The sequence below is a fragment of the Neolamprologus multifasciatus genome, chromosome 11 (assembly GCF_963576455.1).
Source record: "Neolamprologus multifasciatus chromosome 11, fNeoMul1.2, whole genome shotgun sequence".
In the NCBI taxonomy this organism is placed as follows: domain Eukaryota; kingdom Metazoa; phylum Chordata; class Actinopteri; order Cichliformes; family Cichlidae; genus Neolamprologus; species Neolamprologus multifasciatus.
The window spans coordinates 9,344,330-9,367,634 of record NC_140449.1 but is presented as its reverse complement, the minus strand read 5'-3'; the positions used below and the strand labels follow the sequence as shown (position 1 = coordinate 9,367,634).

The window sequence follows — 23,305 nt, the reverse complement described above, 5'->3', positions numbered from 1 at the left end:
TGTACAAAGCACCTACCTTTTAAACCCTATTTTATGAGCTATTTTATGAGCTATTTTATTCTGCGTTTACGCAAAACGGAATGTCTGCCTGCATTTGATTTTAATGCCCAAAGGTGAGCATACAAGAAAACTCCATACACCAAAAATCAACAACCAAAGTCCTATATTAAAAGCTTTTCTATCAACTCAAAAACACAACAATCACGAAGTGCTGGGCTCCATCGCAAATAATAATGTCCTTCATTCTGAGCAGCAGACTTGAAATCTGCTCTTAACAATAACTTCTGCAACTAACACATCATCGGGTTACATGATTAAACTAAAAACCTTTTATTTTACTTCTTGTGAAACCAACTAATGCTCGTGTTACTGCTGATCGCACCAGTTTATTAAACATTCTTTACCCTTACAAAAGGTTCAAGTCACATTCTTAGCCGGCCCCAAAATACTGATTCTACTTAATACTTAATATTGCCTGTAGGCACTGTGGTACCTCTCCTTTATCTTAATTTGACCCAAAGATGTCAATGTTGGATTTGTCACTCTTTAAGACCTGTTCCAGAGACACACCTCAGCCTTTTCTGGCCGCTCCCCCTCTTTAAGAATGGCTTCTCGACAGCCGTCCTCCTATTGAGAGCACTTCTGTTGAAGCTTCAGCTTGGTGGGTCAACTGGATCATTTGAAGGGCCTGATGCATCTCTTGGGTCTTTTTTATTACAATGTGTTTTTATTAGTTCTTGAAAATAGGAGAAGCAACCCAAGACTTTTGCATAGCGCTGTATATTTTCACCTTTTATTTTCACTAATGCTGACGTTACCCTTGAACTAAGGACGGTATCTACCACTGGCATAAAATTCTTTATAGCAGAAAGTTCCTACAGTCATAACTGTGGGTTAAGTGAAAAGACTGGATGTTTTAGCATCTTGAAGGCATTTGCTCAAAGCTTTACAAGCTTTAATTATTTTGTTGGAATAAGTTGGAATAACATTTCTCGTTTATTACAATTTGTTTTTGAAAAAGAGACGTTGACCTCGATGACTTTCTAAATACATATCGTTTGCTAAACAGTTTCTAAAAACAAAGGGGAAAAAAGCCAAATAAGAATGATTACACAGTGCAGTCTTTTACCGTTACAGTTAATTTATTCGAATTATTGCTCATATGGAATATGTCCCATAAAGCTGCTTTATTCCTTTTAACCTCATGAATGTGTACTCTGGTCCTACTTGCACTCTATAATCTAGAACGTACAGACGACATTAAAGTTTTCTGGCAAAGTTTCACTAAAAACTTACAAACATGAGCAACTGATTACCTCATCAGTTTCAGCCATTTGAAAAGAAAAGACAGCCAAGTCCGCCACCAGCGTGACAGATCTAGTTTGTCAGACGAGAGACAGATAGATGTATCTCTCACTACACATAAACACGCAGGCCTGTGACAGTAGCCCGTAGGCTGTTTAGTGTCTCAGAATGAATCACATCAAAACAGAGACGTGGCAGAAGACGCAGGAGGAAAGCCTCTGAAACATCAGTTGCTAAAATCCAAGGCATCACAGACACAGAACTCACAAACTGCTGAAAACACATATACTTGGTCATGCTAGAGGAAAGATTAACGTGTCATGTCTTAGAAAAACATGTGAACGAAATACACAGAAAGAAATCACACAGCACAAGAGCTGTAGGTGGATGTGGTCTCGAGTTTATCACGTCCTTCAATATTTTATTTTCTCTTATTCTCAATACATGTATTTATTTATTTATTTATTTTTACATGAGATACTGCAGACATCCACTCCTCACAAACTGTCACCAGTACCCTTTGGCCCACACCCATTTGATCTACAAGGTTTCAGACAGAGGACTGGCCATGTACTTCTTTCCTATCCAAGAAAAATAACAACTAACCTCAACTCGCTCCTGACCACAGCGATTGTAAACGTTCCATCCTTCATTTATTCAGCCCCTTATTGTCAGGCTTATTAGACAGAGTGTGTGTGTCTGTGTACACGTATGTTTACGTAGGGATGTAGACTGCAAAGTCCTCTTGGCATTACAGCATCTGTGCGTCTGAAACTCTGTGTGTGTGTGTGTGTGTGTGTGTGTCTGTGTGTATGCAACTGTAGCATCAATCAGAGCTCAGCTGCGATTGTCAGGCTGATTGTCTGTTATGTCCCTGTGGGCCTGGAGGCCTTGGTGTGTGTAATTCATGTATTTATGTGAATATGTAACAGACACGGGAGGAGACGGAGAAATAGAGAGAGTAAGACAGAGTTCACATGTAAGGCATACATCTATACATCAACATTAATCTATAATAGCAGCCGAGGCTAATGCCTTGGCAATAGCGGTACAATTATGATTATCACTGGAGGCCACACCGGGAGACACAACAAATAATCGCACATGCACTGGCCTATCTAGAGCAAACGTCGGATTGCTGTTCAAGGCTAGCCCTCCAGTCATCATAGTAGGATGAGGGAAAGTATGTGATAAGGGAGAAAGAAAATCATGAGCTACAAGGCCATCCTGGTGGCTCTGTGGGATAAGGCGAGGATAGTCCTAATGCCTCACTGGGTTAAAAGCTGGATCATGACCTTGATGCATATTCCTTTCTTTTCTTGTTGCTTTTTTTTTTTTAACGTGATTTTTTTACCAACTGCACAAATCCAAAAATACTGATAAAAGACTTTAAATTTGGTGAGAAGTGATAAGACAGTCCACTGAGAATAAATGTGTAGAAGTGGGTCATTTAAGACATTTATTGTATCCATCTATCCAGGTTCTAGTCCCAAGGCCCTTTTACAAACCACTGTAATGGTTGGCGAGTGACTTGACATTGAAAACAGGGATCGATAATACCTTCAGTAAATCTTGTTCTTGAAAAGTATATGATGGTCTATTTTTATTCATGTTTATGTATTTTATAACATGTTGGTGTGACATTAATTCTACTTTATGTTTGCATGGTAGGCAGTAGTTTGAGGTGTTTCAGATTTATGTTTATTTGTTTAAAAGATAATTTTGTACTTCCCACTGGAGATCAAAGACAAACAATGGCATTTTTGTCACTAGATGAAGCCAACAAATTTACAACTGTAGTGTAGCATTTTAACAAGTTTGTTGGAAGGAATACTATGAATACTATATAAATATACAATTTCTTTAAAAAAAACTGTGCTTAATCTTATTACCAAGTTTTCTTTTCTGTTTCGCTGAATTTAAATCTTTCCCAACAATTCTCCTCCTTCACAAACAGAAGCGTTCCCGTCAACCAATATCAAGGAAGCTGCAGCTGTCGCTCAGCACAGAGTAGGTTTTGTGTATAATTGTGATGTGCATCTTTAATTTCCCTCACTTATGCACATAGAACGCAGACACGGGGTTTAAATGTGTGCTGTATAGGGTTGCTTGCTCTTGGAATCTCAACATTTTGATTCCCTTCATGAGCTAAAAATTTTGCACGCGTGTGTGTGAGTCTTCCTGATTCAGCACACTTGCGTCCTCTTCATTTGTCCCACTGATGGTATATTCTGAAGTGCAGCAATGATGGACTGTGAAGTACTTTGTTTTTTTCCTTTCAATGAGTCACTCAGGTACCAAGGACAAAAATACAACAGATGTCCTGAACAAGGAAATGTGGAGAGCAGGATGCAAGACTGAAGGTTTTTATTTTCTTTATGCAATCCATTTGTTTTCGCAGGCTTATTGTCAAATGTACTTTTATACTTTTTGATACCCCCCCCCCCCAAAAAAAAACAGGTGAGTGATGAAGCAACCTGTTGTTGTTAAGAGCGTCTTTAAGAACACACGTGTGCTGCTAATTTGTAACAATGTTAGCATTTATCTATTTCTTAGTGAATAGTAGTAAATCACAGAAAAGTGGGAGTCATTTCTTAATAGGTTCAGGTTCAGTCTTTAGATATGTCAGGCAATTAAAAGAGGTACATACACTAATTAAAATGAGGAATGAGAACATAGAAAAACTGAAAATGCAGTAGGATAAGTAAAATCAAAGCACTCTAGTCCACCTATGCAAATGTGGTGCACATTAAAAACTGCAGACACTCAATACAAGTACAGCCCTATTTTTGCTGGTAAATCTAAACCATCAAAGTGTATACATGTATATGTAGGTAGCCTGAGTGGAAAGCGCAAAATCAATAAATGAATAAATAAATAAAGACAGGCTGTTTAGTGGCCACAGGGTCAAGAATTGACAAACTGGATATGTATGTGTTTGTTAGCCGTTAGCACATGGACTATGTCGTAATTTGAAGGTTGGAATATGTCACTGTTTTTAACTCGAAAAGAAAACAAGTGATTAACGAGAGCAACCTGAGATGATATACCTCCAAACTGACTAAAAATTCCTTCCACACTACGCAAGAATTGAGGGCCAGAAACTAGAAGGATATCTGACCCAGAAAGAAGGGGTGACTTTCCCAAAACCGATTGACTCTGAACAGACACCCCAAATGAAAAGTCTTCAGATGGTGACAAAGGGATTCGATTAAATCACAGAGAGGGGAACCCGTCATTTTAGAGTATTCTGCTTTTTGCAAGCTGATCTATGAATTCATTTACTTTGTTATTTGGCAGCCAGAGTCCCAATAGGAAGAGACACAAACAGTCAATGAAGCATTTATACTTGCTGACCAATTATGCAGTTGCCAACTATAGCATACTTTGTATTTCAAGTGAATATAAAGACAGAAGAGCCAACAGATGAGTGTCGATGGAAAGTGAGAATAAATTAAAATATTATTTATCGTTTGAAACACTGAGGGCCAAAATTAGCAAACACACACACACAAGGCAGATTGTAACATAATTAACAGGTTTCAAAATGCTCTGAATGGACATTTATGTTCTTTAATGACTTTGCCTTAATATCATCTATCAGATGGTCTTACTGTTCATTAACATTTAGAACAAAATAACACAATTGTTTTCTCCCCTCTGACGGATGTAAAATTGAATAATGTAGTAATTATAAAATATATATACTCTGATGTTCACAACTAGAGGAAAGTGAATCCATAATTAGCAGATGTGTTCAACAACAACATGTTAGTAATTATGAATTTATTAATTCTGTCAAAATATCTGAAAAAAAGTCTCTCTATTGTCAAACGTGGAATTATTTATTAAATTCTTCCAATTCAAAGAACGAAAGTTTACATTTTACAGGATGGTCTCTTGTTATTTGCCTAGTAGTCCAAAAAAAGCCCAACTTCAAAATATTTAGTTTGCTATCATGCTTGATCAAAAAAAATTGTTGGGTTTAAAGGGGGAAAAAATCAATTATAAATAAAATGGTTGCAAATTAATGTTGCGTGGCTTGTCTAAACTTGTCATAGAAATCATTAAAAATAAAGTCAAAATCCTCATCAGTAAACGTCAGATTGCCTTCAGCGAGATGAGACTTGAATAAGAAAATGGCTCACAAAGGGGGCAATATTAGCACTTCAATGGTGTTGATTGATTTATGGCAGGGGGGTCAGGTTGAACTGGCTCTGTGAGCACATGCACACATGGACGCACACACACATATACACGCAGACATAATGAGCATTAATCAAAGGCAGCAAGTAGCAATCAGAGTGAGATTTAAGAGGCTAGTGTGCTCGCACACAGCTGTGCCATTCAAACCAAAAGTCATCAAAAGACAGACAAAAAGTCCAATCCCTCAGCATTCAACCAAAACCAGTAAGATAAACACATAGCTAATACCCAGGATACACTCATAAGAGTGCTCTTGTTCATACGAAACCACTTCAAACAAGCACGCTAAGCATGATGCAAAGTGTCTGTGATTAAAGCAAAAACACTTTGAGCTCAGCCTTTACATGGTCACTGAGATGTGTGAACTGAGAGGAGGTAAAATGGCATGTGTAAGCACTGATGTTTAAAAAAATCAATATCCTTCAGTATTTATGACCAAGGAAACGATATGTGATAGCAAATAAAATAGTGAGTTTATGATTGAGATAGATAACATTAGGTAATGTAAGTGCAAGTCTTGTGTGCAGGCAAGTCATCTTTGAGTGGAAGTACAAATAAAGGAATAACCTTAGTGGCTATAGATGAATTCAAATATGCCTTAACTCGGGGGGTGTTCCATTCTGGGTATGAATGTGCATTTTTAAAGGGCTGGTTTTGCCGACACTGATCTGTTGTCCAAAAAGGGGTTACACCAACAAATATGTCTGGATTATACATGTGTTGCTTTAAATCTATTTTCATACAGGGAATGAGCTGTTAAAATGACAGGACTGCTTTGTGTAAGCAGAATACACAAAGAAAAACCTGATTACTTCAGCATGTGTCTCTTGTTACTGTGCATTTGTATTCCAGCAGATGCCAAACCCTCCTGTGGCATATGGCTGAATGACAGGGCTCAAAAACAGCCAGTGCTTGGGTGTGTGTGTGTCCATGTATAGACAAATTCAGGCTCTGAATAGACTAAGATATGATTGCTTGAATGTAGAGCGTGTATATTAAGCACTTCGAAACAAATTGGCTCACACACTCACAAGCACCTGTATGCTTGGCATGGTGGGCTTCACTAATTTGACACTCAGCAGATGCTTGAAGCTACTGTACTCATTAACACAAACCCATATTCACAAAACGGATGTAAATGTATGAGGAAGTGTTAAAAAAAACAACCCTTGAATAATGCAAATGCACAGACATTACACAAAGATCTGCATAGAAATGTGCATGTGCATATGAAATGAAGCAGAGTGCTGGAAATTATTTTCATTTATATAAAGGTGGTAACACTTTAATTGCCTTGCACTTTGCAACAAATAAAATAATAGAACAATAAGAATTAGTGATTCCTATTGTGGGACTCCAACTCTCTAATCTTAGACTTGAGGTAGTCGGTAGGTCCTGATCTGCTCTGAAGCCTTCAGTTTGATCTCCGGAAACAAGCCTGTTCAACTGCAGCGTAAGAGACTGACTGGAAAACCAGCTGAATCACACAAAGGACCACCAAAGCAGCAAATGAGCCAGTGAACCATCCAGCAGGGAAATACAAGATGGGAAGGGTTGTGCAAGCTGGTTACCAACTACTGGAAATGAAGAAATGTGTGTGTTCCTGTCTAGCTATCTTTGTGAGGACCAAATTCTGCATTCTACTATACTTGTGAGAACCAACAGTCACTTGTGAGGACACACACACTGGACTTAAAAGTTTGAAGGCCTTTTTGAGGGTCGAATGTGGTTTTAGTGTCAGGGTTACAATTAGGTTATGGCTAGGTTTAGGGTTAGGGTTAGGCATTCATTTTTGATGGTCAGGGTAGGGCTGCTCGATTATGGCAAAAATGATAATCACGATTATTTTCACTGAAATTGAGATCTCGATTATTTGACGATATTTATTTAACAATAACAATGTATTGAATAATGGCTTTAAAGATGGTCAAAAAATAATATAAAATAGTGTGCAAATACTGATAACAGTGCAAATGTTTGCAAATGAAAAAATAAATGAAAAATGTAAACGTCTATGTTTAGTGAACTTTGCAGTGTTGCTCTGTGGTGCAGCTACGACACCGTAGCAAAGTTTACACACTATGTCTACTTGATCCACGTCTGACTCCACGAACCCATAATGTTTCCACACCACTGAAGTTTTTTTTTTTTTTACCTCTCTTTTCAACCAACGGCAGTCACTCTCCTCTCCAAATAACTTCTGCTTAGCTTTCCGAGCTTCCCTCGGGTCCTCTTAATTGTTGTGACACGCGTTCGAAATGCAGAGAGGTGCGCTCGATTTGCCACACGGAGCAGCGCGAGAGTAAAGCACGAGGGAGGTGCTAATAATCGGCTCAGTCATTTTTAATGATCGTTGAAAGCCCAGATCGTAATTTAGATTAAAATTCGATTAATTGAGCAGCCCTAGGTCAGGGTAAGGGGGCATTATGTCAATGAAGGTCCTCACTAAGATAGCTGAACGGGCTTGTGTGTGTGTGTGTGTGTGTGTGTTTTCATGTCTCAGCAGCTACTGTAAGAGTTAAATCAATATTTCTATGTTTCTATATTTAAGGGAACACAAGTATATTGGACACACTATAAAATAAAAGTTTTTGTCTTGCCAACTGTCATTTTATCACCTTTTACAGAACTGGCAAATTTCATCCAACTACTAACAGCTTTTCAGTATGTGTTAGATTTAGCGTAGTCGTCAACATGTTATATCTTTTAATGATTGAAATATCTCAGTTCTCCATCTCAATGTGAAACTTACAGTAGCTTTAAGCCATGAATTAAAAAGTTTTCACATTTGAAACAGACAAAAAAAACAGACGTCAGTTACTTTTCAAGTGTGCAAACGCAAAACATACACAGTAACAACACTACTATAGTGTTATATAAAACGGGGTCACGGTGAACAAACACCATGATATAAGCACGGCCGTATGGGATACGCCTGCTGGGGTTCGGGCTAACACTTAACATAATGTCTTTTAAAACAAACCAACTTTTTAAATGATCCTTTAGGACCTTGTTCTTAGATTTGTTTTCAGTCTCGTGTGTTAAGAAGATCTAAGCAAGATAAACTGGCATATTGGCCGATGGCAGACTTCAATAAGACTTAATCATTTACCAAGTCTACGCATCAAGTACAAGTCTGCGGTACTTGTTCTTTCTTTCTTTATCCAACACCCTGGACACACACTCAGTTATACTCAATAGACATTTACTCAAAGCAAGAAAAAAACCCTCCATACTATACTATATTAATAAACTAGCTGGTGCCTTCCATAAGGCCTCCACACAGTTCTTAGTTCAATCCATACTTGCCACTAAAGGTTATCCACTCATATATGGTGCATTAGATATGTAAACAACTTTGTCCTTTGTAAAGACCTGAGGCATTTCATGCACATTGCTGCACAGTTACTGCAAAGAATGACTTTTGACTTTTTCTAAGGCCTTAAAAAAGGCTTAAACTCATAATGCATAATTTTCTGTATATTTACTGTAAAGCCCCGCTCAATGACACACATCATGCATGAAGGCTTGTACTATGATGAAACAGTGTAATGTTATGAACATGAACTGCACATCAAGCAAAAAACTGTTAAATAGTAATGCAAAGAAACTTAATGAGTCACAAAGGGACAAATATTTCTACGGCTTCTGTATTTGTTCAAATAAAAATACAGTTCTATGCATGTTTAGTCAGAAAATGTCTATAAAACTGGCAATTCATTTGTGCATTTACATTTTATGAATCTAAATGCATGGTACGTGATATTACATGACGTTGCCCAGGGCGACAGCATAAAAACATCCCACAAATAATCAAACCTCAATCAGCAACGGCGGGGTTTTTTTTTTTGCTTTTTCTTAAGTACAGACACATACAGTGTATGTTATATGCAAGAACTAAGACACACATCAGCATATGGATTGTATTGCTTGTCAGTGCATTCAGATTTTTCTACGTGCTAAACATCATACACAAGATGAGGCCAATGAAACCCCCAGAGTGCAGTTTTACCACCTTTAAATTAAAAGGTTAACATTGTCTCTCTCTCGATATCTCTATATCAGGGGCGATTCTAGGATTAGAGCTTTGGGGGTGCTGAGCACCCAGAGAGCTGCCCAGCCAGGCAAGATAAACTTTACACGTCACGATGAGACTTCTTCCCTGTCTCTGTCAGTCCCTGCATCCTTAAATGTCTTCAGTTGTCCCGAGTTCTCTACAACTGTCTCCTTGGTGCATTTAAACCCCTGTTCCTCCCTGTTCTCGTCGTCTGTCGTCTTCTTCTCTGTTATCAGTCATCATAATTTTACCATCTCTGTGCTAGTCTGCAAATTTCTTTATTAAATCATAAGATTCCTAAATTCATCAAGTCTCTCTGTGCCTGGGTCCTTGTCTCAAAACATGACATCACTGTTTTGTACATTTTAACACAATTTAATCCCACATTTGTGAAAGAAAAACAAAACACTTTTTTGAAAAGTCTGTAACAAAACCATCAAATCTGATAAAGGTTATTTAAATGCTGCAAAAGAAGAATGGATTGGAATAAAAAAAAAAATACATATCCTAACCTTAATTACTGGGGGAGAATAATGAATGATGATCATAGTGAGTAAAAAGTAAACTGGACAGAGATTTACTTTTAATGTGTATGTATAATATAATACAGATACATAAAAAACACTCCCAAAACAGAATAAATTATTACAAATAAATTATTACAAAATATTAATAAAAACTATAGAAATTGAGGCAACTTTGCCTGTGGTAGAATGTATAAAATGTATGAAAAAATCTTTACTGCAGACACTAATTTTGTGTTGTAAGATTTATGACTTTCATGCTTTCATAGTGGTACTTGGGAGAGCTTGACATTTTATCAGGTGGTACACACTGTAAGAAGTTTGAGAAACACTGATAAGTGTATGTGTGCTTTTGGAAAACATTTAAAGCTGCAGTACAGAATCTTTGAAACAAGCTTAAAACATTTTTAGAAACAGAGCATCTGCTTCTCTTTACAGCTCCTCACTCCACCAGGCTGTTTGGCACTGACAGTGTGCAAATGTGATGTACGTACTGCGGCAGTCATACAGACAACTAGACGGTCCAAAGGTTGGCCTCCCTGTTACTGGCTGAGGTTTTAGTAGAGTTGTGGCTGAACCACATAAAAATATATCATTAATTTTCATCTTCCCAATCCATTATAACGTGATGTTGGAATGTTGTTAAAGAGGGTCAAAAATGTTTCAACCCAGTTTGTTTAGCAGATTCTGTATAGCAGCTTTAATATAGGGAGAACACAACTTCCAGATTGTGTGAGTAAAATTAGTTTTTTTTCTTTGTCAGTTTAACAGTTTCCTATTGTGCCTGTCACTGTTCCCTGTCTGTTTGCTTACCTGGTTCTTCCTGACCTTGTACTTGCTCCTTACAATTAGATGAAAAATTACATTAATATGAAAAAAATACTATTAAGATCACTAACAAAAAGTCCTCTCTCAGTCTACTTTAAACCAAAAGGCAAATAACCAAACCACATGAACATCTAATAAAAGATAAATATTGAAACACTGATCCAACATTATTATTATTGATTAACGGATCATTTGATTTTACACTTGATTTTACACCTGAATGTTGCTCCTTTTTTTATATCCCTTATAAACCTGGCTGTCTCTCTGTACACACACACACACACACAACAGGAGTTATAAGGTTAATGGGCATTCAGTCAGTTAGCTAGCTTTTATCCATTTCTAACAGGACAGTGGTAACAACAGCAGGCTACGGACAATTTTAAGTTTTAGATTTTAAATAGGCTGTATACATTTCAATGGGAGCAACAGGACAATGAAATGTCGCTGATTTTACTACAGGAGGACGGATTGTAGGGTAGCAAACATTGTCGGAAAACATGTTTTCAACACTGCAGGTTACCTGGTGTAATGCTTTTCAGCTAAAAAGAAACATGGTCTGACTCCTACCTAACTATATAAAGAGTAACTCAAGGTTAAATGCAGCTAATAAGTCTTGTTTTAAGCCAGGCACTTACACCTCCGCTCTGCTGCGTCTCAGCCACCATCGCTCTGGCAGAAAGGGCGCTAGAGCAGGAGCAGGGGCGAGCTGGAACAAACCATTTTGGGAGGGAGGGGGGATTATCTATACTTTTGTTGTTAAAATGTTACGTCTCAACCAAGTAATGTATGCGTTTTATATTTTTAGTAGTGTGTCACACAAACAGCAAATATTGTCAAAAAAAAAAAAGTCAAAAAAGTAAGAAATCTTTGGGGGTGCTTTGATTAATTTTGTGCTTTGATGGGCTAAAATCGCCCCTGATCTATATCCATCTATTCATAGAAATAAAGATATATATAAAACAACAGAGCTAAGAGTTTACACCACAGTTAGTAAAAAATAGCCTGTGTCCCTATGAGATTTCCTGAAATCTCAAACACCAACACCAAAATACATCATACAGTTACCCAGAGGACATAGCATTAAGCTATAGTCTACGTCTCCTGTTTTTGCCTGTTGGGCATTAAATACACTGATTTTGCCAATGCTCAGCCATAGCTTGAGGCCTTATTGCTCCTACCTGTGCTGTACTGATGAAAAATACACAATTTTATTACAATCTGGCATTTGCATACACACACACACACCCAGTGAGAGAGCGAAAAAGACCGCTGAGGCTGTTATAGCCATATCAGAAAAACAAACATCACTTACACATGCTAAGTCACACACAAAACTGAAGCCCACATGGCCTAAAAAGGCACATATTCAAGACGATGCACATACAGTATATCTCCCTACTTGCACAGAAAAACAAAAGCTAGAGGGGTGCTTAATTTGTTTATGCTGCAGTTCCTGGAAAAGACTCTGCTCAAGGCTGGCATTACTTCTGCATCAGAAGAGATGACTCGAACGGGTCTGCCCTGCTTTTAACGTCTCATCCCCTTTTTTGTTGTCGCCATTCTCGGCATATGTGCTTTTAACAGGTCTGTGTCAACTGCTGACTTTATCCTTGGTTTGTAGTTTGTATTTAATATATATTTGTGTGTGTGTTTTTCACCCTACATCATATTCCAAAGCAATTTTGGGGCTAAACCCATACAGGGATTGGGTCAAATGGTGTATATATGGTGAATACTATAACACTGTAGCGTTTAGCTGTAGCTATTCCGTTCTTCTGTTTTATTATATTACTTTTTAAGTTAAATTCCTCATTTTGATTCCACCAGCAAAGCACAGTGAAGTTCCATTATGTGCTAAAGATTCAATCCATCACTTGAAAAGACTTCAAATAAGAGTCTGTGTTTAATAACGGAAACAGGCACAGACACATATTCACAGGTGGCCATTAAGCATTTGATCTTCCCTGCTTTCTTTCAACAGAAGCTTCATGTCATCAAGTCGGCTGACAAGCCCTCGGGGTACTGCTCCTTCCTTTCAAAAAAAAAAAAAAGAAAAAAAAAAAAAAAGACTTATTTTAATGGTGTGACAGAAATCTGTCTGACTCAGAGATAAATGGTAGAGAAGGAGACCAAAATAAGAAAGAGACACAGCTTGAAACATTAGTTCAAGCTGTTTCTTTTAGTGAAATATGTATAACAGTTAAAACCATATCACAGATCCAAAAATTGAATCTATGCTAAATCACTAAAGATGTAAATTAAGTGCAGCTTATAGAATGAAAATGTCCCCTATAGACATCAGATAATACATTTATTAATAATGGTTACTGGAAGTAAGTTGATCATTAATTTAAATTTAGTTGATGATTTACTGTAATTTACCTCAAAATTCATTTTTTTTAATGTAGTTCCTTCCTGTTAAGCAATGGATGATCATTAATGTTTAATAACTGGTTGCAAATTGGTTTATAGAGCATTTACATGGTTAGTCTAAAGCTGAATCTCATTGTTTATAAAAATCTGCAAATTAGTGTGATGATATGTAGTTTGTCTATAGCATAAACATGTTAAAAATGCCATATTTACAAGTTAAAAGTTGTGTTCTAACTCTTGATTTAAAGAGGTTGGCATAAGCTAATTTTAGTTTACTTAATCTTTCATTTCACTTGCTGTTTCCTTATGTTTACTAGCTTTTTGTTTTCATTTTAGGTATCAAAACCCACATGTATAAATACCCAAACACAACAATGCTCGTGGGTTCCAGTGTGTTAAAGTGTGTCTGTGAAGAGCTCAATATATAATAACACATAAAGTGTCAGCCACATCATCAGACTGCAACTTATCTGCTATAATACAACATCTAAGTGAATATATAATTCTTAAAACATTATTTTTATTACATGTGCTGTGATGAATTTACTGAAAAACATTCATTTGATGAATTTTGTGAGTTTGGTATCAAATTTAGGATGATCGCAGAGTGATAACAGAGTGATGCTAATGGAAAAGACATGGTATTGTGGTATTGTGACATTTCTAGACTGAAGTGTTTATATATTTCACCATTGATACTTACAAGGTTGACTAATACCCTACAAGTGATACAATGCCTCAAAGCCATACAATAAATGTGTTGATAAAGCTCAACCCTGAACCACCACAGGTCAAGCCGCTGTATGCTTTCTGAAACACCACTTCTTGCGTCCTTTGGCTTTCTAAAGAGTCAATTAAAAGTAATCAGATCAGGACACAGGCCAGTTATTTACTTCATGAAAATCACAATAACCTCAGGTCTATTTCTCGTGTCCCTGAAAGCCCACAAAATGAGAGGGTGTGACAAAAAAACACAAACAAAAAAACCCAGACAAATAAAGTGCATTTGAACCTCACCTGCTCCCATTCAGCTTTCTATTTGCTTCTTCGCAGGCATGAAATAAAACCATGGGTGAAAATAAATAGCTGATACAGTCAAGAGAAAGAAAATCCCTGATGCTTTTCTGCTCTTTAAAGGGCTTAAAGTTCATTTTCTTGAACTGGCAGGACTTCAAACAACTATACCTCACTTCAACAAGCCTGGGCTCATATATCAACATACACAAAAAGACAAGCAACCGTCCAGGTCAAAGAACATAAGACAAGATCAGGAGCAGAATGAAGATGACAGAATGATGACTAAAGATGACAAAGGTGGGGTTTGCAATCAGTTTTCAGCCAAACTACAAACGCACAGTATCCTTTGGCTTTTCAACACACTGTCATTACAACACAGAGACTACACGTCTTTAACAACATACATTAAATGTGTGATCCACCTTACACTTTTCACAAACTACAGCATATAGCGCCATATATATTTAAGATTCACATGACACTGTTAAGGCGTTGGGGTGACAATACCAGGTAATACTTCCGATTTATCGCTGTTAGTATCACAACAAATTAGGGCTGCCACAAACGATTGTTTTGGTAGTCGACTAGTCACCGATTATTTTTGCCATTAGTCGACTAATCAGATCATGCATCCATTGGACGTAAAAGTACAGCTTATTGCACCAGCAGCATCTGCTCTTATATAACTATCATTAGCGTACAGCTTTACGTGTTTAAGGTATGTGCTAACTAAAAATAAAGGCGAGATGATAGTTTATTAAATTTTAATGAAATTTGCAGATTGTTTCGTGAAGTTTAATAAACTCCTTGCTATCTAAAATATAACGGGACACCGGAGTATATTCTCGAGCATCTCACACTTCTGATAATCAGTTGTCTTCTTGACATTTATTCAGCTGTGTAAAAACTATAACTTTAATCTCAGCCAAACCGATTTACTCAGGAACAAATAAAATACTAAAAAAAAGCCAAACAATAACATTTTTAAGTTATCTAAGTGACTTATTTGTCACTGTTTAACCTGAGTAGCGAAAGACGGCGGTGGGTTTGAAAACGATTTGCCCGGAGTCCGGGGTTCTCACCGGTTCTAGTGAGCTTTGCCCCCGGCTAGCTATCGAGCTAGTGGGTAACAGACGTCGGAGCGCTTTTCGAAATATGTGGTGTCTTAATAAACTGAGCAGATATTTGAGGTTTACACAGTTACATTCTCACCTGAAAATATGTTAAATGTTTATTTTGTGACCCAGAAAGAATAATAAGAGTAATATTAACACTAACTAGCTGCCGCCATTGTTGGAAACTGAGCTGGGCCGCGCTATGAATTCTGGGACACAGCTCCTTCTTCTTCCTCGGGGTTTAACGGCAGTACATGCAGTGCTGCTATCTTCTGTTTTGTCCGTTATTACACTCTTAAATCCTACTACTTACTCCTGCGTCTTTTGTGATCTTACAAAGCTTCAAACGAGGCGTCGACTATTAAGTCAGTTGTCGATGATTTTGATAGTCGACGTAATCGTGACTAGTCGACTAATCGTGGCAACAAATGTCTCACTGGTGACAGAGAAACCTACCTTCTTGGTTCCAAAGCCGCTTCTGTCAATGCTCCTTTAATCTAAATGAGTGATACTTTCAGGTGAATTTCACCATACTGTAGTTCATTGTTCTCCTGCATCTGGTTGCCAAAGCTTTAACACCCCTGCCTCGCCCATGCCTGTTAATTACGGCTATTTATTAGCCCCAAACACCCAATTAACAGGCCTTCAGCACAACAAGCAAACACACTAATCTATGCGCAACACATTGAGAGACAACTCCACCAAATATTATGAAGAAAAATTAAACCGAGGGCCACCTCAAGAATAAGTGTCAAAGCTGTTGAACATTGTCTTTGTTTTCCTTCTCTTCCGTTCAGTCCCATAAATATTCAGCCCATTGTTCTTTCTGAGGTGTTTTTGTTCTTTTTGTCTCGTTTTCTCCTCTTCAATATGTGGAAGCTCCAGCTCTTTTCTCCACTTTATCTTTAATTGATTCATTCCTTCATTGTCCCAAGCTGTCCAGCGTGTTTCAAAAGAGCCGAGACTAATGATGCCGGGTTGACCACATCGTTATGACCTATATGAAGAGTGTGTACTATAAACGCAATGATCAACAAAATATGGACAGAATTATGTGCTGCTATTGAAACATTCCAACCAAAATAAACAAAATTCTGCAGTAATGAATCAACTTCAGTTGCAAGCTTTTGTAGTGGCAAAATGTCTCGAGCCTTAACATGAAATGAAAAATCAAGTAATTGATTACTATGTGGTTGGTATGCATATAACATTTATCATACCCCTTGTCTGTCATTAAATGAAAGGGATTTCTCACAGAGACATGGATCAGCTCCAGGGTATGTGACAACAGTTTTATATTTGGACCTACATGGTACAGTATACACATAAATCTGGATTATTAGCATTCGATCACTGAAATATTCTGAAGTGAGAGAGGAGAGGAAATACCTTAATTCTCTCTTGCTTATTGATTACATCCTTATAGCAAATGTTTCTGAATATGAAAGTCATTTGTTAATATGTAGTCAGGAAAAGAAACGGCAACAAGATTAGGGTGTAGAAGGAAGCGTCAAGTTAAAAAAAAAAAAACATAAAACAGAGCAGACTCCCACAGCATGATGACATGGGTTAACCACAAATGAGCTCTAATGAATGATCCCATCAAACATACAGGAAATTTCTGAAAACAACAATCTCACATGGTTATAATCTACTGACTGACTTTTAAACGAAAAAATAAATATTTTATACGTCACACAAACATGTCAGATATGACAACTTGGGAATAATCCTCGCCACCCGAACCCGTACAAAGAACATAAGGCAGACTTGCATCACTATTTTTAACTGCCTTCATTTAAATTCTAAAAATCTGGCTTGCTTACACAGACACACACAGACACACACCCACACAATGCCTGCAGACAGTTAATGTATCACTTATCCCCCCTACTGTGCCCCAGTTTCTGGAAGTCAGTTATGAGAATAAGGACTTTACAGCAGTGATCCTACATTTGGTGCTATACACACAGCTCATTTGCAGGGCCTTGTGAGCAGCATGTCTATACTCCAACTGGAAAAACTGTTGTCTTGAGCGTAAAGTCACTATTCTTCAGGTACTCCAAGATCTTCCTACTCTAAGATATGTTGCTAACACCTCTCCCTATCAGTAAATTTACAAGAACATAGATTAAATAAATATATAAAACAAAAACAACATGCAAAGGACTTAATGACCAGGCAAATAAAGAGATTTGATACAAATTCAGGCATGTCTGTCAACAAACAGTTCAGAGTTCAGATGGTTCTGAATACAAATTATGTATTTGGTCAGTGGAGGCAGCATGCCCACTGAGGAGCTGCATAAAAGGCAATATGAGATAAACACAGATGGGTTTTTTTCTTTACAGAGAGAACTTTGTGCAGACCAAGAGTCTGTGTGTAAATATATAATCACATCTTATTGGAGTTATACTAAAAATGCTAATATAGCGTTAACTGTAAACTTTTAATGAAATACCAGAGGAATTTTTAAAAGGCTGAAATAAAAGTTTAAAGATGTATTCTGACTAACAACAGGGATCTCTTGCAGATGAAATGGTGGGTGGTGCGCTCTCCCAGAACAAAGCCAAATAAAGCGATCCTAACTCAACTGAATTAAGATAATTTTAGTTTTGTCAACATTGTCTTGGACAAAATGTGGTAAAAAAACTGACTTTTTCCTTTTGTTTTGTAAAGACAGACACGCTTTGAACATGTTGAAGCCACAGGAGGAAAACTCATTTTGCATACTGCTAATTCAAAACCTTTAAGATTTAAACATTTATGTCTGCACTGTTTATAGCGACTGCCGAAGTTAGTTCTGTTGGACAAATAGATACTCTGTAAACATACAGTGGACAAGATAAAAGCCAAGTAGAATCAATAAGCAAATGCAAGATTTCAACCTGTGTTAACATGCAATTTACAATGGAAGATAAGCTTTCCAAAGGCCTGTGAAACTAGAAGATAAAGTGGCTAACAAAAGCGCTTGTGCAGTATGCAATATATACAGGCAAAGAGAATTAATTATAGAGAAGGGCTGAGTTTTTCCGATGTTCTGATGAAGTGTATGCGACTCTGACTGTGCAGTACTGTGATAAGCTGGGATTTAAGTGGAAGAAGTGCATTAAATAACCTTAAAACACACATAAAATTCGTACAGCATGAGATCCAGGTATCTTGGTCTCTGTGCTAACAATTATCCATCTTTGCTTTAGTTAGTGGCTTAGATGGAACATGACAGGATTTCAAGGTGAGGTTTGGATTAGGGCTGTGCAATATGACCAAAATCTCATATCCCGATATAAGAATTCTATCGTCCCGGTAACGATATAAATCACAAAAATGTAACATTTTCTGTAAATTCTGTGAATCTCGGGCAGCTCGACTTGCGGGAAGTGTTTCCTACTGTGTGTCGCGTACCTGGAGTCGAGTGTTTTAACCGATGCATGAAACAACACATTTTTAGACATAAGTTATAACAGCCGCCGTTTTCTTTGTGAGTATTGATTACACGGCGTGCTGCGGGGAAAAGCCTGTTCTAACGTTTGAGTCTAAGGTTTATTTTTTTAGCACCTGGCGGCTCTTTTTTACTTCTCATTCGTAAATAATCTGCTCTTTCATGTGATTCAGTTTATTTTGAAAAGTCTCAACAGGATCTTGAGCTTTATTGTGAAAGGTTTATGTGGAACATAAACAAGCGGACACGCGATGCTGTTACCATCATTGTTGCTAACCACAACGCATAAAAACAGGCGCTTGTCCGTCTGTAGTGTGGTTATATAAAATATAAGAGAAAGAGAGAACTTCAAGAAATTAATATAGCCACTACAGTGACCATCAAAACGATGAAAAAATATTGCCGTAAACAGTTTATTTTGCGACACCACAAAACAAATGATAGCGTAAAATGAAACGATAGACGTTTTTTATATCGTCATCTGATATATATCGTTATATTGAACAGCCCTAGTTTGGATTCATTGGATTCTTCCTGTGAGGAACAGAGTGTTGGCAACTTTGTACCTCAGCACTCAGCGACCCCGCTCTGTAACTTTTCATACTCTTCTACTTTTGATACAACTCCACTTTGCAATAATACAACTCACAGTTGACTGTGAAATGTCTACCATGGAAGAAATTTCACAAACTGAGCTGTTGCAATGATGACATCCTATTACAGTACCATGCTCAAATTCAGTGAAAAAAAAGAAAAACCAATTTTTTCACAATTGTTTTTAAAGGCACACTTCATGCAAAGTACGTGATTTTATACACTTGGAGCTAAGGGACTGAATTCAATGTCTTTGTAATGAAGATATTTATTCAGTATGTATAATGGAGGCTGCAGGAAGTATTGGGAGCAAAATGTCAATTATCCAAAATAAAGCTAGATAAATATCGAGAAACAGGTGGGAAATTGTCATTTTGGTCAACTGAGGGAATTTTATTTTGAAAGGCCAAAACATTTACAGGTACCCTGTTTAAACAAGGCTCTGCTATTGCACAGCCAAACAAGCAAAAACTTCCAGATTGCTGATTTGATATTAAGCCATCTCCCCTCAGAGACTTTCATCACATCATACAGACCTAATATGTTATGTACCTTAGCCCAGCGGCCCCCAACCTTTTTTCCGGACCAGTTTATGTCCAACAATATTTTCACGGACCAGCCTTTAAGGTGCCGCGGATAAGTACAACAAAATAAAACCAGTACCAAAAGCAAGATTTATTCATAACACATGGGAAAAAACAGAGTTAACGATAAAAACAATTTTAAAAAATAACAATAAAACCCCTGAAAACCATACATTTCACACCCAAGTCTTCACTCTTGTGGCCCAGTACCAAACGACTCATGGACCGGGGGTTGGGGACCGCTGCCTTAGCCTACCTAAAGCCCCCTCAGGTTTGTCACAAGGATTTTATTTTTATGTTCAGCGGGTAACTGCCAGGGTGCTAAGCATCCATTACTTTAATTACTACAGAAAAGCATCAAGAAGTGTGACAAAGTTGCACAGTCAGTCTGATCCACTGCCCAAAAGAACAATCTACAACATGTAACAGTAAAACTTTGCATTGAAAGTGTGAGCCCTGATGTGCAACCCAGTGAGTAAGTATGCTCCAGGCCACACTCATGATGTGACAGTTTCAGGCTTGGACACTGCAAGCCATGCCAATGAAAATTAATAATTATCATCATGAATAGTAAATCAGTTGGAAAAGAGTTTAATTAATCAACATAAAACTAAATGAAACAGAATCAACTGCTTTTGTATGCTAGTAACAAAAAAGAGTAAGTACTTAAAAAAAAAGCTGCACAGAGCAAAACGGGTCTTTCACAGAAAAGCAAAAACCGATGGATGAATAGACAAGTTAAGCGAACATGGCAAGAAAATAAATTACCATAACCAGTACTAGTGTCTCATTTTCCCACTTCCTCCTTGTCTTGTCCTGAATAGTCAGTTAATTAACAGGAAAAGAAAAAAAACAAAAGCAAGGCAAGCCAAAGTCAAGTTTAACAAAGATAGAGGTTAACATTTCACAACAATGCAAAACAACAGCAGCTTAAAAACTCATTTTAAAGAAAATAACGGCAATTAAAAATGGCAAAAGGGGAAAAAAAGAAAATGCTAATTGTTTGGTTTAGTAACAGGCGGGAAAAAAAAGGCCAGTTTTGTAGAGAGCTGCTAGACTAATTAGAATTTTTCCTTTTATTTCCCAATGATAGATAACTCTGTAAACTCCTAAACAAAGCAGTAGTTCAGAATATCCAAAGGGGGAGTTTATTAATGTGTAATTAAGTGTTTTATTTTCTACACATGCCTTTATTCCCTGTTTGGGCCTTCATTATGAGCCTATTATTCAGCCGTGTCTAACTCCCTTTTTATTACTATATTCCCTATTTCTGTTTCGCTCCCTTTGTGTGTGTTTCTTATGAGGCTGGGCAGGTGCACCGGACCATATTGACAGCTTGTCCCTCCTCTCTTGCCGCGGGGAAAACTGTCACCCCTGTCATTCAGGCCTATGAACACAGCATGGAGAGAGTATGTGTGTCTGTCTGTGTGTGTGTGTTCTCAGGAGACTGTGACAGTGCGTGGGGGAGAAGAGAGAGGTGCTTTGTTAACTCGAGTCAGCTGAATATGTGGACGCACACATTGCTGACAATGACCTAATCATGATGGGGACTCCACAACCTCAACCTGGAAGGGCAAATCCTTCAGGGAGCAAAACTTTGCAAGTGATGACACGGTGATGCAGCAAAGTCTGAATGAGAAAAGTGCAATTACACACTTTAACTACACATTTATACAGGGAAATATAACTTAGTTGTTCTTGGCAAACAATAGCAAGGATGCTAGTATTACTGTGCATCACCACTGACTATGCGATACGCATAAGAAAAACTCCAAGTATCTTAATAACTTGAGCTATGAACAGGTTTTAAATTGTTTTCACTGTAAAAGATACTTATTGGTTAATAGTGGAGGTCATATTGGTGTTTGTTCCTCAGACAATTACACAAAGAGATATCTTATTATTTTTCTTACAAGTCTGTCTATAATTAGTCTGTCATTTCTCTGTATCATCCTCTCATTTCATTCGCAGGATTCTCTGTGTGTCACCACAGAGTGACAATTTTAATATGAGTGTAACGTCCAATCAGAATGTCAACATTTGGCTGGAAAAAGCTGATTGGGGAGAAATTTTCACAAAGAATTTCAAATATCAACCACCAGACCAAAGCACAGTTTTGGTGTCACCATTCACAGAATATCTTGCTGTCCTTACTTATGAAAAGCTCAGCATTTATATCTTTTAGTAAAATTCTCTGCATTCGAAAACCCTACAGTAGTATACTGCCCCTCTACTGCATGCTAGAGAAAAGAAGTTTGGCATTGATATAAAAAAAAACAGAAACAAGCCTCCACCCTAGAAGTTTGTTTGTTTTGATTTTTTTTAAGTTGAAGGCGGAAAAAAACAACAAAAAACAAACAAGAACCTGCAATCCTGGAAAAAAAGAAGAAATTTAGCCCCAAAACAATAACACAAGGATTCAACACGGCTTAATAGGTTACACTGTCAAAGCCTAAGAGAGTCTGTATGTGAGTGTGTCCGATGGGGGCACTGGCCCCAGACAAAGTGCTCTGCCAGCTTTCTGCCCACTGCTCTTTTCATTGCTGATGGATGGACCTTGTTCACCACCATCTGGCTAAGGGATACCTCACATTAATCATTGTAAACACACACACACACTCACACACTCACACGACACAAGAAGGTCTTTTAAACATAAATACAACAGAAGAGTGCAAATGTCTATAAGTGATGTATACTAACTGTTTGAAAGTGGAGCTCTCCAATCGCTCACTATGACTTATATATATTCATACATTTATATTTTTTAAACTAGGTGATTATTTATATTTATATTAACATAATTTTCTCTAGAGGCAGATATGGGGGGGGGGGGGGGGGGGGTGTTTTAAACACCATTTACCGTGCACAGACTGCAATAGTTTAACTTTTAATGTCAAAGTGAAAACAAAAAGAAAACCCGTATGCTTTCTAAAAACCTTTTATGGTTTTTATTTTAGCGAGCCACTTACTCAGTTTGTCATTCAGAATTATTGAAGACAGATTAAGACACAAGCTCTGTACAAAAACAACAATTAGTTCATTTAAAAACATTGTTTCATCGGGTTGGTACCCTGAAGCTACAATAAAGCCTCGACTAACTCACAACACTCTCCCCAACTCAGTCTTTATTAATGACCTTTTCATCACAACCGGCAGATGCATAAAAACAATAATGGCTTCAGAAACGACTATTTCTCCCCTCTCTCTAAATCTAAATGGTGACTCGCTCGTTATCTCTCCCTCAGCCTCGCGCA

At 37.5% G+C, this 23,305-nt stretch overlaps 1 protein-coding gene and 1 long non-coding RNA gene across 4 annotated transcripts in view; both read right to left on the bottom strand.

Annotated features, from left to right (window-relative positions):
* Positions 1 to 23,305, bottom strand: part of cdkal1 (CDK5 regulatory subunit associated protein 1-like 1) — a 257,896-nt gene that overhangs the window by 28,949 nt on the left and 205,642 nt on the right. The window contains exon 13 of one of the 3 annotated variants that reach the window (XM_085176655.1): positions 11,801 to 12,955. The exons of the other annotated variants lie outside the window; for them this stretch is intronic. Coding sequence (XP_085032781.1) covers positions 12,857 to 12,955 — 99 coding nt within the window. The 3' untranslated portion in view covers positions 11,801 to 12,856. Of the gene's footprint in view, positions 1 to 11,800; positions 12,956 to 23,305 lie in introns of those variants that run through there. 3 annotated transcript variants of the gene reach the window in all.
* LOC146507807 (uncharacterized) lies at positions 1,212 to 11,151 on the bottom strand. The gene is made up of 2 exons (XR_014876738.1): positions 10,939 to 11,151; positions 1,212 to 10,905 (listed from the first exon to the last, which is right to left on the bottom strand). It is a non-coding gene; the product is annotated as an uncharacterized LOC146507807 (long non-coding RNA).